The 16,143-nt window shown below is 38.6% G+C and overlaps 1 protein-coding gene across 6 annotated transcripts in view; it reads right to left on the bottom strand.

Moving 5' to 3' along the window:
* SEC24D (SEC24 homolog D, COPII coat complex component) overlaps positions 1 to 16,143 on the bottom strand; it is a 445,620-nt gene that overhangs the window by 24,259 nt on the left and 405,218 nt on the right. For all 6 annotated transcript variants that reach the window (XM_084973066.1, XM_084973064.1, XM_084973063.1 and 3 more), the window contains 3 exons: positions 13,480 to 13,604; positions 6,528 to 6,719; positions 5,617 to 5,710 (listed from right to left, as the gene is read on the bottom strand). In XM_084973066.1, the coding sequence (XP_084829192.1) occupies positions 5,617 to 5,710; positions 6,528 to 6,719; positions 13,480 to 13,604 (411 nt within the window). The remainder of the gene's footprint in view (positions 1 to 5,616; positions 5,711 to 6,527; positions 6,720 to 13,479; positions 13,605 to 16,143) is intronic.

The raw sequence follows: 16,143 nt of genomic DNA, 5'->3' as shown, positions 1-16,143 counted from the left end.
ACAGTAGTTAAGAGCACAGGTCCTAATTCCCATCTGCATGGGTTAAAATCCCAGCTATTGTATTAGATGAGTAACTCTGGGCAGATTATTTCACCCAAGCCTCAGTTACCCAGTTATATGATGTAGGAAAAAGAGTAACTACATAAAGTATTACTGAGGGAATTCAATGACCTAGGGCATGGTGTTCATCATAACTAAACCCACATAATTGTCTAGTTATATTATCTATGGAATAAAATGCTGAAGGAAAAAAAAAGCACCAGATAAAAAAAAAATAAAGAGGCTATTAATATAAGATAGCTTTATATAATGGCTATTAATTTCAGATTTTTAATTTCATTAATCACATCCTTATAAAATCTGTTATAAGTAGCAATAATAGAAAGAGCTCCTATGGTATTATATGTTTTATTTCCCTACGATATTTGTTTGTTATGTTTTTCCTGAAATCTGATTGTGCCCACATGAGTGCACCACATGGGTTTCGATGAATGACATGTCATTCTTATGAGGGAAAACAGGTTGCAAAAGGCGGGCCTGGAAAATCCACTGTTGAAAATTCAGCTCCAACGTCCTTTCCTCAGAGACACGTTGTTGTCACCCTCAGTGGAGCTGCTCGCCTCTACCCCTATGTCCCCACTCTGCTCTGTAGCTCAGACTATTCCAGAATTAATGACACTGTTACACCTTGATGTCTTCATCAAGGTGTTATACCTACTGTCTTCCATGGATCAGAGGCTCCATGAAAAAGACAGACCTTGATTTTTCTATAGGGTGTGTCTCCAAGCTCCACTCAGTCTAGTGCCTTTCAGTCTGTAGCTGGTTCATAAATTTTGTGGAAAGAATGTCGTGATGCATCACCTTGAAACCAAATTTAAGCATTTATTAAGACAAGTGAAAGATAAATTGCCCCCACCTAATGATGTATTTGAAGCATAACCACTAAAGGGTATTTCCCTCCAACATTTTGCCAAACTCTCTTTAACTAGTTTTATACAGAGGTGGGGAGGTGGCGAGTAAGGGCCCACTCAGAAAACTGTTTTGAGGCCAAGTTAAAAAACAATGCCAGAAATTTGCATATAGTTAAGTTATGAGTGTCGGATTTTGAAAGGCTATGTGAAAAAAGGACATTTAGGGTACAAGATGCTCTGGACATGGAAGCAGGCACAACAGAAAATACTCAATCGAAGACTTTAGTTGGAAAGCTCAAGGACTTTGGAGAAAGTATGCATTAGAACTTTCCAGACAGTCCCTCTTTATCTTTGTGACAAATTAGCACATGTTTTGTGTTAGTTTGGGTCTACTCTCTGCTTCAAAAAGTTTATTACAACCAATGATATATAGATTTTACTTGGCATCTATCTGATAGAAAAATAAAGCTATAATTCAAATGGGAGAGTCCAGCCCTAAAACAGTCTCTACTTGGACACAAATTGGAAACACTGCACTTTGATGTTCTTTCAGTTTCTCCTCCCTGTCCACAGAGGGTGAGGCTCTCACCCCTGGCCTCTGGTGCAGAATACCCTGGGCTATTCCACTGAGCTGCTGCAGTTCTGGAATTTCCAAAGTTACTCTTTGTTCTCCTCCCACACTTTTTTGGGAATACAAGCAATAAACACATCTTGTGTTACAGATACATCTTTAAATGCTGTAAGCAACTTAAAGCAGGGACAGCAGTGCTTACACTGCCTTACCAAACACTGGCATTGCATCAAGCTTTGCTGACTGAAAGAACAAGAGAATGAATGGATCAATATTTAGATACCACCCTGATAATTTTCAAAAATTTTAGCTCCTAGCCTAATAATTAATGACTTAAGAATTTTAATACCCTTGTCTATAAGTTACACAAATTTTAGTCTGATTTTTACCAACATGGGACCTGAAAAGATGATAATATGTGTCAGAGGCAGGTATGCTATCATATACACCTCAGGCATTTACTCACACAGATACTTTTATCCTATTTGGAATTTTTTTTTCCTTCACCCAAACCTGATAAAGCTGCTATAAAGCAGAAAGTGTAAACTACAAGCAAGTGACAACTGCACTGCTGCAGTTTGTGCTCTTACACAATAAATTATAATCATCCAGAATCTTCCTGGAAAATTCAGGAGACACTTTTTTTTAATGTGTTATTTATAACAATCTATTTATTAACAAGTTTTGAGGAAACAGATGATTAAAGGCACATATACAATAGAATCACTAAGGCAAATGTAAAGAACTAGAAACCAGTTGGAAGATCAAGGAAAAGACAGACTTTTGAAAAACTTATAGTTTCCAAGGGAGACAGGTTGGGGGGTAGGGGGATGGGCCAGGGGTTTGGGATAGAAATGCTATAAAATTGGCTTGTGATGATCATTGTACAACTATAAATGTAATAAAAATTCATGGAGAAGGAAAAAAAAAAAAAGGTCAAGGAAAAGAAACAACTCTGTTAGAAAATCTACCCTAAATAGTATTAGTATCTTTCTTGGTAGTTAAGGCTAAAAGAAACATGAGTTAGATTGTGTATAGCAACTGACTCTAGGAAACCAGCTAGTGAATCTTTCTGCATGTAAGAGACTGAATCATGCAACAATGTCTCCACTTAATGTTCTAAACAAGAAAGAAAAAAAATTTTTTTTGCTTCTGCAGATTTTTTTTTCTTTTTAGGGTCTCACCTGTGGACACATGTAAGTTCCCAGGCTTGGGGGTTAGAGGTAGAATTGGAGCTACAGCTGCCACCTACGTCACAGCCACAACAATGGAGGATCTGAGCTGCCCCTGCGACCCACACTGCAGCTCATGGCAATGGCAGGATCCTTAACCCATTGAGTGGGGCCAGGGATCAAATCCACATCCTCATGGATACTTCATACCAGGGAAGCATGGGAACTCCCAAGAAAGAAACTTTCTTCACAGTGTGCTTTTTTAAATGTAACCATTAATTAAAAGCTTAGGCTAAGATGTTAAACCATGGTTACATGAAAGCATTCTTAGTGCAGGTGTAACATGGGAAGTTGTACTGATCAGGTGTGCAATTTTCTTTTAACTTAAGGTGAGGCTGTTCTTAGAGATTGCATAATGAATAAAAATTTTTTTAGGCTGGGGTTCCCAAATACAGATAATCAGCAGAACAAATTAGGAAGCTGACGAATCAGGATCTCTGGAAGTGGGGCCAGAAATCTGCATTTTTTAAAAAGCAGCACGCTTTACCATATGACACATGACTTGTTAGTGGGGGAGTGACTGCCCTTCCCACCCTTCTGCAGCAGTGGGGTCTGAATGAAGTCTGGCTCTGGGAGAACAGGCTGCCTGCAGGCCCAGGAGAGGAATCCACTGACATCATGTCCAACAGCGGCATTTTGTAAAGGCAGCTCCTTATCTTTAGATAAAGGCCGTTTTTACCTTCTCTAAAGGGAGTTAATTCCACTTTGTAAGAACAATGCTACTTATTAACTTTGACATTTGTAAAGTTATTCTGATTATATTTACATACTGGTTTCTTTTCTCTCTCTCTCTCTCTTTTTTTTTTTTTTGCTTTTTAGGGCCACACTTGTGGCATATGGAAGTTCACAGACTAGGAGTCAAGCCATATCTGCAACCTACACCGTAGCTCCCGGCAATGCCAGATCCTTAACCCACTGAGCAAGGCCAGGGATCAAACCCACATCCTAATGGATACTAGTTGGGTTCATTACTGCTGAGGCACAATGGGAACGCCCCTTCTCATCTTTAAACATCAGCCTAAAAGTCTATGTTACTCTAACACTGAAATTGCAAGCTTAACAGAAAATAACATGAAAAGACATGAAAGCAGATTGGCCAAAATAATTGGCCTCCGGCAGATCACCAGCAGCTGAGAGGACTGACGGCCACAGTCATCCTGGTGCTGAGCAACCTTGGAGAACATTACTGAGAACACAGTGGTGTTTCAGTCATGTGTCATATGTAACACACACTTTAGACAGGAGGAATGCATGTACACGAATTTGCTTTATATGTTATTTTTTCCAAGGCTGCTAAGCAGCCTCTAGATCTTCCCTGAACTGCCAGTGTGGAGCCTATTGTAATAAGACAGTACTTATTAAGACACGATATATGGGGCTGGGCTGGGATTCTGAACTCAGATCCACTTGAAGCCATACCCATGCTCTCCTTCCCACTTTACTGTCTGCTGATTGATTGGCTTAGGAATATCCACTCATCTTTCCTCTCAGGCATCAGTACGTGAATGTAATTTTACTCCCAGGATTAACTTCTCAGAGTAGAAAGACTTGTAGCGTCATGGATAACACATCGCATATCAGGAAATTTTACATATGGATTTCTAGACACCTTATTGGAAAAGAGAACAATGGCAAAACTCTTTCAAATTGAAACAGACAATATTGGCTCTAAGCAATGTGAAATAAAATAGGAATTCCCAAGACTTTCTGTACCCCAAACAATGTCACTGATGGCTTCCACGGGATAAAACTTAACATTTCCAAATTGCTTTCCGATGTAAAATTTGTCTTTAATTTTACATTGAATTAATATACTTTGAGGCTTTTCAAAAGACATCTACAAGTCTCTGATCCTATGAATGAACACTCTGAAGGTCAAAAAATTCAGGCAAGAATCACTGTACTGGAATCAGAATATAGTGTGTGGACACAAAATTTATGTGGCACTTCATAAACTCAATTCTGAAGTGCTGTTATTGCTGTCTGTTATTATTGCTAGGCATTTTATTTTAAAAATTAGTTTAAATGTAACCTTAATAATAAAATTTAAAAATAAATTTCAGGAACTAGCTGTCTAGGCCAAAGACTGACTCTTGTGCTAAGGTAATAACAATTAAAGAGTAAGCACTTTTTAACCATTTTTGCCTTCCTCAGATTGCTGTCTTTATTACCATGAAATGATCAGAGTTGGAGTCCCTGCTGCAGCACAGTGGGTTAAGAATCCAACTGCAGAGGCTCTGGTCACTGCAGAAGGGTGGATTCAATCCCTTGCCCAGCACAGTGGGTTAAAGGATCCAGCATTGCTGCAGCTGTGGAGGAAGTTGAAGCTGTGGCTTGGATTCAGTCCCTAGCTGGGAACTTCCATAAACCACGAATGCTGCCATAAAATTTAAAAAGAAAGAAAAGAAAAGAAAATGACCAGAGGTGTTTGGGCTCAGCTTCCCAACCAAAGACAGGTCTGCTTCTAGGACTCTGCAAGGCTCCCGGAGGGCATTCGCTTCTGTCACTGACTGTCACCACCTTGCCCTCACATGTTTGTAAAACCCAAGGAAGAAGAGAGATGGGGATTTTTCTCGTCATATCTGGTAGTTCAGATATTGTTGAAATAATTTTAAAATAGATGATATAAAGTTCATGTAAAAGACAAAGGGAGGAGCTAAACTGGAAACCCTGACAGCATCAGTTGCTTGGATGCTAATGGTACTGGAATGTAAACGCTGAGAGCAATCTGTGGTTCGGGCCATTTCCTCCTGAGATTTGCGGGGAAGTACTGAACAGCCTCTAACAACCTGCATGTTTTAATGAAGGCTGTATTCTCTCTCATGGATGAAACTTTGTGTGTGTGTGTGTGTGTGTGTGTCTAAAATTTATTTACCAGCAATTAAAAGTGGCTTCCTCTCACCTTTAGGGCTTCCATGCCAGCCTGGATGATAGGAGCAAAAACAGTCTCATTTTCATTAGAGTCTGCAAACATCTCTGGAATTTGGTCCAACAGACTACAAGAAATGAATGAGCAAAAGGTTTTAGATATTTTACATATTTGTAATAAACATCAAGAAATAAATTACAAATACTACAGGGCTAAATACATAGGTATTTATTTTACATGGAACACCTGTGGGCAAATTTCACAGGTCATTCCTCAGGAAATGATAGCCTGGCACGGTTTGGCACCATAATCCATGATTTGGTGGAACATTTAAAAAAAATCACACTGTTTACATTTGTTTTTCTATTTACTACATTCCTGATCTTTCAGACTATCAATTCTTGGAATAATGGCTATATCATCACTGCATACTCTCATCCACATGCAGGAAAGAACTCCTTTGCATTGCCTTTCTAGCAAAGAGAAGGGCCTGGTAGGGTTGAATATGAGTATTAAAAAAATTCCTCCTTTTTAAAATCAATCTATCTATCAATTAATTTTTTTCTTTTTTATGGCCACACCCAAGGCATATGGAAATTCCCTGGCCAGAGAGTGAATCTGAGCTGCAGCTACAACCTGAGCTGCAGCTGTGCAATGCCAGATCCTTTAACCCACTGAGCCGGGCTGGGGATCAAACCTGGGGATCCACAGCAACTAGCTTAACCCACTGCACCACAGTGGGAACGTCCAATATTCCTTTTAGATACTTGTTTACATTAAAAAACAGACAGAACTAACATAAATAATAGACTTCTATTATGTGTTAGACCCCCCTTGTTAATGACAAAACAATCTATTGTAATTGAATCAAAAGATTAAAAAACAGACAACAGATTTGTAAATTTCTGTTATAATTTCTAAATTATAAAGTACTTGGTATTTACTTGTGAATCACAGATTGAGATTCTTGATAGTTGACAAGGAACCCATCCAGCAAAGGAACAAAGACCTCGCCAACATCAGTCACCACCATCATCTGAGGCTGGGCCAGATTACTCTTTACATTAAAGAAATGGAGAACTTTGTTGTATGTGATAAAACCAACTCGAATTGCAGAAGTCTCTTCTTGATCTTCCCTGTAAGAAAGGAAAAAAAAAAGCATGTGAGATCCTTTCATAAATTTATTAGAGGGGTTTCTATAAGAAATTCCATAAAATATATGGAAGACATATTTAAAGTTTTGGTCTTAATTATCATTTACCAGATGTAAATAATACTGAGTCATAGTGGTAGGGGGATGAATATATTTCAAAATTAAGTAAGTAGAAAAAAAATTCTTTAAAAATCTAGATAAAAAGCCAAATAAATATACACTATGAAGATATCTGCTCATATTTCTCTTATGTATTTATTCTTGAGCCATAGCAATTACAAGGTTGTTTTTCCTTTCTTTCTTTTTTTTTTTTTTTTCATAAACAAGCCAGGCTTATTACATTCTTTATAAACAAAGCTATCTCAGAAGTCACCAGAAGGTCAGAGTAACAAATGGCATATCTGAAGAGAAAGGCACATTCAGATTACAAACAGGACAGCTATTTTTATCAAGAAAGGATTTGCTCCCCCTGTGTGATTCTTTTCTTACACATTCTAGAGACTCTCAATAGAAAGTGGGCTAGATTTTGAAAGTTATACACCACATAAATATATAGTACAAATACATAAAATAAATCATATATATAAACTGACAATGTAATTCTTATTAGGTAACCATTTGTGATAGTCACAGCTAGACGACAAAAGCAATAAAAGTTCCAAAACTGTAACGAAAAAGTAAAAGTTTTTTGAGGAATTCTAGGACAAGACCTTAATCTTCCTGAAAAAGCATATGAAGGCATGAATATTTGTATTTAAGTCCACACTGCATCAATTCAGAGTTGAGTGGTCTAGGCTCTAGTTTTTTCTCTCTCTCTGCCCCTTCTTTCACACCACCTCCTAAAATAATACACCTAGACACTACTGATGCTCTTACTAATTTTCAGCTGCTAAAAACAGATGTCATTTGCTTTGACCATTAGATATGGGGAAAATTTACTTTGCTTAGGGAACAATTTTTTTTGAAAAAGAACGTCGTTTGCTCACTTTCTAAATTTTGCACATAACCTGAAGAGTTATTTGAGTACAAGAGAAGGAAAAATGGATGCACCTGAAGTTCAAATTGCTGATCCCACCACATACTTCCCAATTTCTTTGATGTTTCATCAGAGTACAGGCTAACAAACTACAGACTTTAAACTCTGCCTTATTTCTTTTCCACTTACTTTGCTAACTGAGGGTATCTACTCTTCCTTGTGGTGGTGATAAACTGGTGGGCGGTTTAAATAGATCCTCATAATCCCTTCCAAGAACAATGCGTAGATGTTTATATTTTGGACTCTTGCAAAATTTTTAGAAAGAGGAATCCTTACCTTTTGTAAATACACATACACAGACTTACACACACACACACAAACACAGGTCCCTTCCACACCCTAACCTGCAGGACTTCATGCAGCCAATGACTATATACACTGTATCCACATTCTGCTTTCCCCTCCCTATTTATTAGAATTTTGCTCTTCAAGACCAAGCATAAATCCTTCTTCTGTGAAACCTCCCCTGATGCTAGCAACCAGGAGTTATTTCCTCCTTCTAAACTCCTACAATCCATTCTCATTTGGCCCTGGGTATATAGTGCCATTTACTTAACAATTCAGGTATCCTTGGGTATAAACTAATAAAGGGCAGGGCTCAAGGCTTATGCTCTGTTCCCAGAGGGTCCAGTACAATGTGGGGAATCAGAGCTCTGTCTTATTGAGGATGATTATTATGATGGTGAAACACTGTGTTTGGGATGGCACGTTAGAGCCCAAATTGATAAACTGAGTGTCTGCATCTCTTCCCAACTCCAGATGAGTGATGTTGCCTCGAGAGTTTAAAATCAGCCCAGCTGGAAGTATTTACACCACAGGAATGAGCAAACACTGCAAATCAAGGCTTTGAGAGCCAGTTTTCCAGAACACCACTGGTTAAGTTGCTATTTCCCAGTAAACCTTTTATTACATAAAGTGAAAAATGTCCAGCAAATCATGAAGGGCATTTGCTCTTTTAATAGTTAATGTGGAGTCAACTATTCAAAAGACACAAAAGAAAAATTACAGAGAAGAATCTGGATTGCTATTTCCCATTGGATTTGAACATTTTCAGTGATGGGAAAGGAGTATCCTGGGATTCACAGAGTTCACTTAAAATCTAATTAACATTTTTAAAGACATCTAATCAGGTCAACTCACATTATTACAAAATATTAGTACTGTTTCTATGGGAACAATTTTTTTTTTAATTTGAGAAACAAAGAACTATCCTAAAATTTTCTTTTTCAACAGTATAACTGCCTTGTTATATCCAGAAAAAAAATGAAATCTCAGTCTCTCCTTAATATTGCTATGCAAATTTTGTAAAGTTATATATGGGATATTAACAAAGAACAATATGTTTTGTTTCATTTTTCAGTGAACCCATCCCTCAACACTTGCCCCTATTACTGTAATGGAATGAATCTGATAGAGCAACACTGAAGATAATACTAACTAGAACCAGAACATTCCAAAATCAAGCATTTTGAACATTTTAGCTACAGCAGCATTAAAACCAAACAACTAGGGAGTTCCTACCCTGGCTCAGCAGTTAACAAACCCAACTAGCATTCATGAGGATGCCAGTTCGATCCCTGGTTTGGCTCAGTGGGCTGGGGATCTGGCATTGCCATGGGCTGTGGTGTAGGTCACAGAGGTGGCTCCAATCCCACGTTGCTATGGCTGTGGTGTAGGCTATCGGCTTCAGCTCCAGTTCAACCCTTAGCCTGGGAACCTCCATGTGCCTCAGGTGCAGCCCTAAAGTTTGATCTGAATAACAAACGAAACACTTCAAATCTTTTTTTTGTTACAGATGTCAGACAGAAAAGTCTGGCAACCAGGCAATCTTAAAGATGCAAATTCAAAGTTGAATAATAAGGCATAAGTTTTTCCTTTTCAAAAGATGAGCTAAGAGGTGAACATACCTTAGCCATTAATCAGACCTATACTGTGCTTTATAAAGGCTCTTTGGCATATTACCTGTTTCAGTTCAAAGTAAATCAAATTGCTGGCAATCGTTATCAAAAATATAAATTTCTACATACACACAGCCCAAAATAAAATTTAGGGGAGAAAAGAAAAAAAAACAAAAAAACAATTGCTTCAGAAGATAAAGAAAAAAAAGGTATTTTGGGTTAAATAAAAACTTTCCAGAGAGATATTTGAGAAGTGGAAGGGAATAGCCAGCAGTATTCTTTTCTTTTTTCCTCCTATCCTTTGTCAGAGTCACACATCTCTCCAATGGGATATAAAAGTTATGATGATACCTAACAGTGTGATTTCACAGCTTACATCATTGGGTTATAAGCTTCATATCACCATTTGAAAAGAAACCCTGACTGGGTTGGTGAAGTGACTATGAAAGTAGATGATGAAAAGAAATTTGAACCAGTTTGATGGACAGTTGCATGTAAAAGAATGAAATCAGAAAACTCTCTAACACCATATACAAAAATAAACTCAAAATGGATTAAAGATATAAATGTAAAACCAGATACTATAAAACTCCTAAAGGAAAAACATGGGTAGGACACTCTTTGACATAAATCAAGCAGTATCTTTTTGGATCCATTTCCTAGAGTAATGGAAATAAAAACAAAAGCAAAAAAATGCGACCTCTAATTAAACTTAAAAGCTTTTGCACAGCAAAGGAAACCAGAAAACAAAATGCAATCTATGGAATGGGAAGAAATATTTGCAAATGATGCACCTGACAAGGGATTAATCTCATATATATATATATAAACTCATATAGCTTAATATGAAAAAAAAAACACAAGCAATCCAATCAAAAAAATGGCCAGAGGATCTAAATAGACATTTCTCCAAAGAAGACATACAGATGGCCAAGTGGCACATGACAAGATGTTCAACTTCACTAATTAGAGAAGTGCAAATCAAAACTGCAATGAAATATCACCTCACGGCAGTCAGAATGGCCATCATCAAAAAGTCTACAAATAATAATGGCGTTCTCTTGTGGTACAACAGGTTAAGGATCCAGAGTTATCACTATAGAGGCGTGGGTCACTGCTGTGGTGCAGGTTTGATCCCTGGCCTAAGAACTTCCACACTGCCATGGCTGTGGTTTAAAAAACAAACCAAAAAAAAAAGTCTACAAATAATAAATGACGGCGAGGATGTGGAGAAAAAGGAACCCTACTACATTATTTCTGGGAATGTAAATTGGTACACCCACTATGGAGAACAGTATGGAGGCTCCTTAAAAAACTAAAAACAGAGCTAACATATAATCCTACAATCTCACTCTTGGGCATATATCTGGATAAATCCATAATTCAAAAAGATACATGCACCTCCATCTTCATAGCAGCACTATTCCCAATAGCCAAGACATGGAAACAACCTAAATGTCCATCGAAAGATGAATGGAGAAATATGTCATACATAAACACCAAGGAATACTACTCGACCATAAAAAAGAATGAAATAATGCCATCTGTAGCAACATGGATGGACCTATAGATTGTCATTCTAAGTGAAGCCAGAAAAAGTCAAATACCATATGATATCACTTATATGTGGAAACTAAACTATGGCACAAGAATTTCCACTGTGGTGCAACAGGATTCACGGACAGACGCAGGTTTGATTCCCCAGCCCAGCACAGTGGGCTAAGGATGTGGCATTACCACAGCTGTGGCACAGGTTGCAGCTCTGGCTCAGATTTGATTTCTGGCCTGGGAACTCAATATGCTAATGGGCAGCCAAAAAAGAGAGAAAAAAAGGGGGTCACAAATGAACATGAAACAGAAACAGACTCACAGACAGAGAGAGCAGACTTGTGGTTGCCAAGGGAGAGTGGGGAGGGAGTGGGATGAACAGAAATTTTGGGGTTAGTAGATGTAAACTGTTACATTTAAAATGGATAAGCAACATGGTCCTAATTCCTAATGTATAGCACAGGGAACTATACCCAATCTCCTGGGACAAACCATGACAGAAAATAACATTAAAAAAAAGAATGTGTGTGTGTGTCTGAGTCACGTTGCTGTACAGCAGAAAGTGGCACAACATTGTAAATCAACCATACTTTAATAAAAATAAAACAAAAAACATACACACTGCTATATATAAAATAGATAACCAACAGAGACCTACTGTATAGTAGGAACTCTGCTCAGTATCTTATAATAAACTATAAGGGAAAATCTTAAATCTGTGTATATCTGAATCATTGTACTATATGTCTAAAACTAACATAATACTGTTAATCAACTATACTTCAAAACATTTTTTTTTCTCTTTAGGACCGCACCCACAGCATATGAAAGTTCCCAGGCTAGGGGTCAGATTGGAGCTACAGTTGCCAGCCTACACTACAGCCACACCAGATCCAAGCCATGTCTGCAGCCTACACCACAGCTCACAGCAATGCTGGATCCTTAACCCACTGAGTGAGGCCAGGGATTGAACCCGCATCCTCATGGATACTAGTCAGATTCGTTTCTGCTGTGCCATGACAGGAACTCCCAATAAAAAATTTTCTGAACCAGTTTGAGAGATAAGAAAAAGAGACCATTTCCAGAAATGAGACTCTCATTTCTGGAAATGGTCTCTTTTTCTTATCTAATACTCAAGTTTGAAATTCAGATGCCGAATTAAAGTGGCCCTGTGAGAGGCCTGTGATCAAATATGCCATTTTCCACAGAAAGTCCACACTTATCAAGTGTCCCTGAGGATGAGGTAACAGAAACTATAGTCACAGCCATTGGCAGGCATCAGAGGCTTTTCCTATGCCCTATCTTCAATCTGCTCCCAGCTCATTCTTCATTGTAGAATTCAGTTTGAAATCACCTCAAAGTTTTTTAAACTTCCCCACTGCTTTTCCAAACCATCCTTGTGAATATTATGATTTCAGCTTCATGGATACAAACAAAACCATTTCTGGGAGGTCCAGAGTTCGCTCAGCGGAGCCTCATGTGCGCCAAAGCACCAGCCACGTGTGGAACAATCACAGAGCAGTGGGCAGCTGTGGACTGGGGGGCATCCGTGGACTGGGGGGCACCCAGGGGCTGCAGCCAACACACCCCTCAAAGCATCCCTTTCCAGAACAGAGGCTGCTTCTGTTCAGGAGGCAGGGAGGTAGAAGATGTTAAGACTGGTACAGACACTAAGTTTCAGACGGTCTTTCCCAGCATCTTTTCTTTCCTCCTTCTTCTTCTTTTTTTTTTTTTTCTTTTTACAGTTATGGAAGTTTCCAGACTAGGGGTCAAATCAGAGCCAGATCTGAGCTGTGTCTGCCATCTACACTGCAGCTCATGGCAACGCCAGATCCTTTAACCCACTGAGAGAGGCCAGGTATCCAATCTGTATTCTCATGGATAGTAGTCAGGTTCTTAACTCACTAAGCCACAACTGGAACTCTGGGCCTCTTTTATTTTCTTAAGCATGTCTTCCTCTTACACAGGAAGGCTTTCTCCCTGCCACCAAGTCTCTTTACTCCTTGGGATCCTCCTCATAATTTAAAATGTATTTTGAATGTTGTTTACCATAGCATTATTTCTTATCATTTGTTTCTTTTACTTTGTACAAAAGATCACTCTGACTTTTTAAGGACTGTTTGATGCTGTTTAGTTTATAAATAATTATCCAATGTCCCTATTAGCAAAAAATATCAAGGGCCATTGAGCACTTGTTTTCTGGCCAGTATATTAATTCAGCAACATTGCGTAAGTTACAGAAAGAATGGCAGTTCCCTTACTTTGGAAGTCTTTCCAGCACGGTCTTCAGTTCCTCACATATGAGCTTCACAAGTCCATTCTTAATGTTACTATACGAGACATCGATCATGAAGATAAAGGCTGGTGGGTTGGGAGGTTTATTCTTCTACAGGAAAGCAAACAAACCACATACATATAATTAACTATATACATTTCATAATCAAATTAGAACAACCAGAAACTCTCGAAGGTCATCAGAGTATTTTATGATACATCTGCGGAATTAAATCTTTTTCTGGAAAAATCTCTGATGCTATAAAAAAGATAAAAGCTATTTCCCAGGATATGAGCTGGGTCCCACTATTGAATTAGATAGGATTATGACAGACAGTGAAGAAGTAATTTTGCAGTGCTTGAAAAACCTTCTTATCACAGCTGTAAAGGTAAGTACGGTCTATGGTGGCCCTTCTTGTAACACTCTGCCTTAGAGGAAGAAATGTGTATGGAACCCTGGCAAACTGTACTCCCAAAGAATACAAAACTATGGTTAGCAGTTGTTTCTTAAACTACAGTAAAACTTCATTAAGTTGATATTGTCATTTTCAACTCTCTTCCTCTATAAGCTCTTTAAAGATGAAAATATAATTGTATACTTTAAAAATTATACTGTATTATTACTTACCTATTTCTTACATATTTATGGTTAAAAAACTGAATACTGGGCCTATCTGTTGAAACAATCACTATAACATAAGGCAGCTGCTACATGAATGTTTTGTAGCTGTCGGTCTCTTTACTGGCTGGTGTTCAAACAGCTCTTAGGAAGCAATTCCTCAGTTGGATCTTAAAAATATTTAGAAAATAGAATCCCAGGCAAACAACTTGAGTGACTCACTCTGGAGAATAAAGAATTAAGGCTGATTTAACTTTTAACTTCGTGACAAAAATGTTCTAAAATTGTACTTCGTTACTATTATAAAATTAGTTAACAGTATTTTCAAATTATCTTACTAATTCATCTATATCCACCTAGATGTAACATTTTTCCTTCCTTCTTGCATACCTTCCTTCTTTCCTTCCTTCCTTCTTTTTTTTGTCTTTTTAGGGCTGCACCCACAGCATACGGAAGTTCCCAGGCTAGGGATGGAATCAGACCTTCAGCTGCCAGCCTACACCACAGCCACAGCAACTCGGGATCTGAGTTGTCTCTGCAACTAACACTGCAGCTCACAGCCACGCCAGATCCTTAACCCACTGAGCAAGGCCAGGGATCAAACCTGCACCCTCATGGATACTAGATGGGTTCGTTACCATTGAGCCGCATGGGAACTCCTAACATTTTTCTAATAGAAGTTCTTCATTTGAAAATAGAAAAAAATATTGCATGACTTGAAAATTATCCACCTGAAAACTTCACTGCTTTGCCACATCCAAAATCAGACCAATGAAGATAATAATACTGCTGTCTATTTGAGCAATGATTTTACTGCAAATCATTCCTGATTCCCATGTAATCCAATTCATAACATAGACTGAAGATAACAACTGTTTGCATTAATTAAATCAAAACTTCTTTGTGATCCAGCCAACTATGCCTTACCATTCTTGCATTCATTCTCTCCTAAACTCAGCATCACCATATCTCCAAACTACATTTCTACAGAATGCTTCACTGTAACTTGTTTTCTACGTATGCAAAACTAATTCATTCCTCCTCTAAATGACATTCTCTTCCAATATCTCTGTTTGTACCAATAATATCATTATAGGTCAACTTAAAGTCTTGAAAACATGAAAAAAGGTTGACTATTCCTTTTTCTTCAATTGCCAAGTCCCATTGGCTTATTCTTTCAAAATGCCTCTTTCACGTCTTACCCCATTCCTACTCTTTTTTTTTTTTTTTTTTTTTTTTTTGCTTTTTAGGGCCACACCCAGGGCATATGGCATATGGCATATAGCAGTTCCCAGGCTAGAGGTTGAACTGGAGCTGCAGATGCCGGCCACAGCCATAGCCACCGAGGGATCCGAGCTGTGTCTGCAACCTAGCCACAGCTCACAGCAACACTGGATCCCCCACCCACTGAGAATGGCCAGAGATCAAACCCGAGTCCTCATGGGTACCAGTCGGATTCATTTCCACTGTGCCACAACAGGAACGCCTCTCATCCCTACTCTTAACCACCAGGAAGCTTGTCATCCTGTGCCTAGACAGTTGTAACGGCTACATCATTGGCTGCCTTAACAGATTACTCTACCCATCCAAGCCAGCTTGCTTTGTCTGGCCAAGCTGAACATGTAGGAACTCATTAAAATCCTGGTTTACAGTGACATCTTACAAAAACTGCTCTCCTGAAGGCCGCAGATCTCCTGGTTGCAGGATTTGAAATAAAATCCGGCGCTCATCTTCAGTCTCCTTTATCTCTACAATTTTCTGCATGGAGGACCACTTTCACTTTTTCAGCGGCTGAGGCACCATGGGGTCATTTCCTCTCCCCACTTCTTCTGTTTTTTCATTTTCTTATCTTTCTCCAAAGGATACCTTCTTCTCTTTCCTTACCACAAGCACCATCCCAGAACCTTATTTGCTCAGTTTTAACCAGCACCTCTGCACAGGCGACTCCACAGATTCTCTCCTCATGGTCTCTTACCTGAGCTCCTGATGGGCACCTGGTCAACCACAGCACACCTCCTCAGAAAGGGCCAGC

Source organism: Sus scrofa, chromosome 8, assembly GCF_054392235.1.
Source record: "Sus scrofa isolate SSC_HxYL_T2T_F1_AM1 chromosome 8, Sscrofa_HxYL_maternal_Yorkshire_Landrace_v2.0, whole genome shotgun sequence".
Classification (NCBI taxonomy): domain Eukaryota; kingdom Metazoa; phylum Chordata; class Mammalia; order Artiodactyla; family Suidae; genus Sus; species Sus scrofa.
This window is presented reverse-complemented; position numbering and strand designations above follow the sequence as displayed.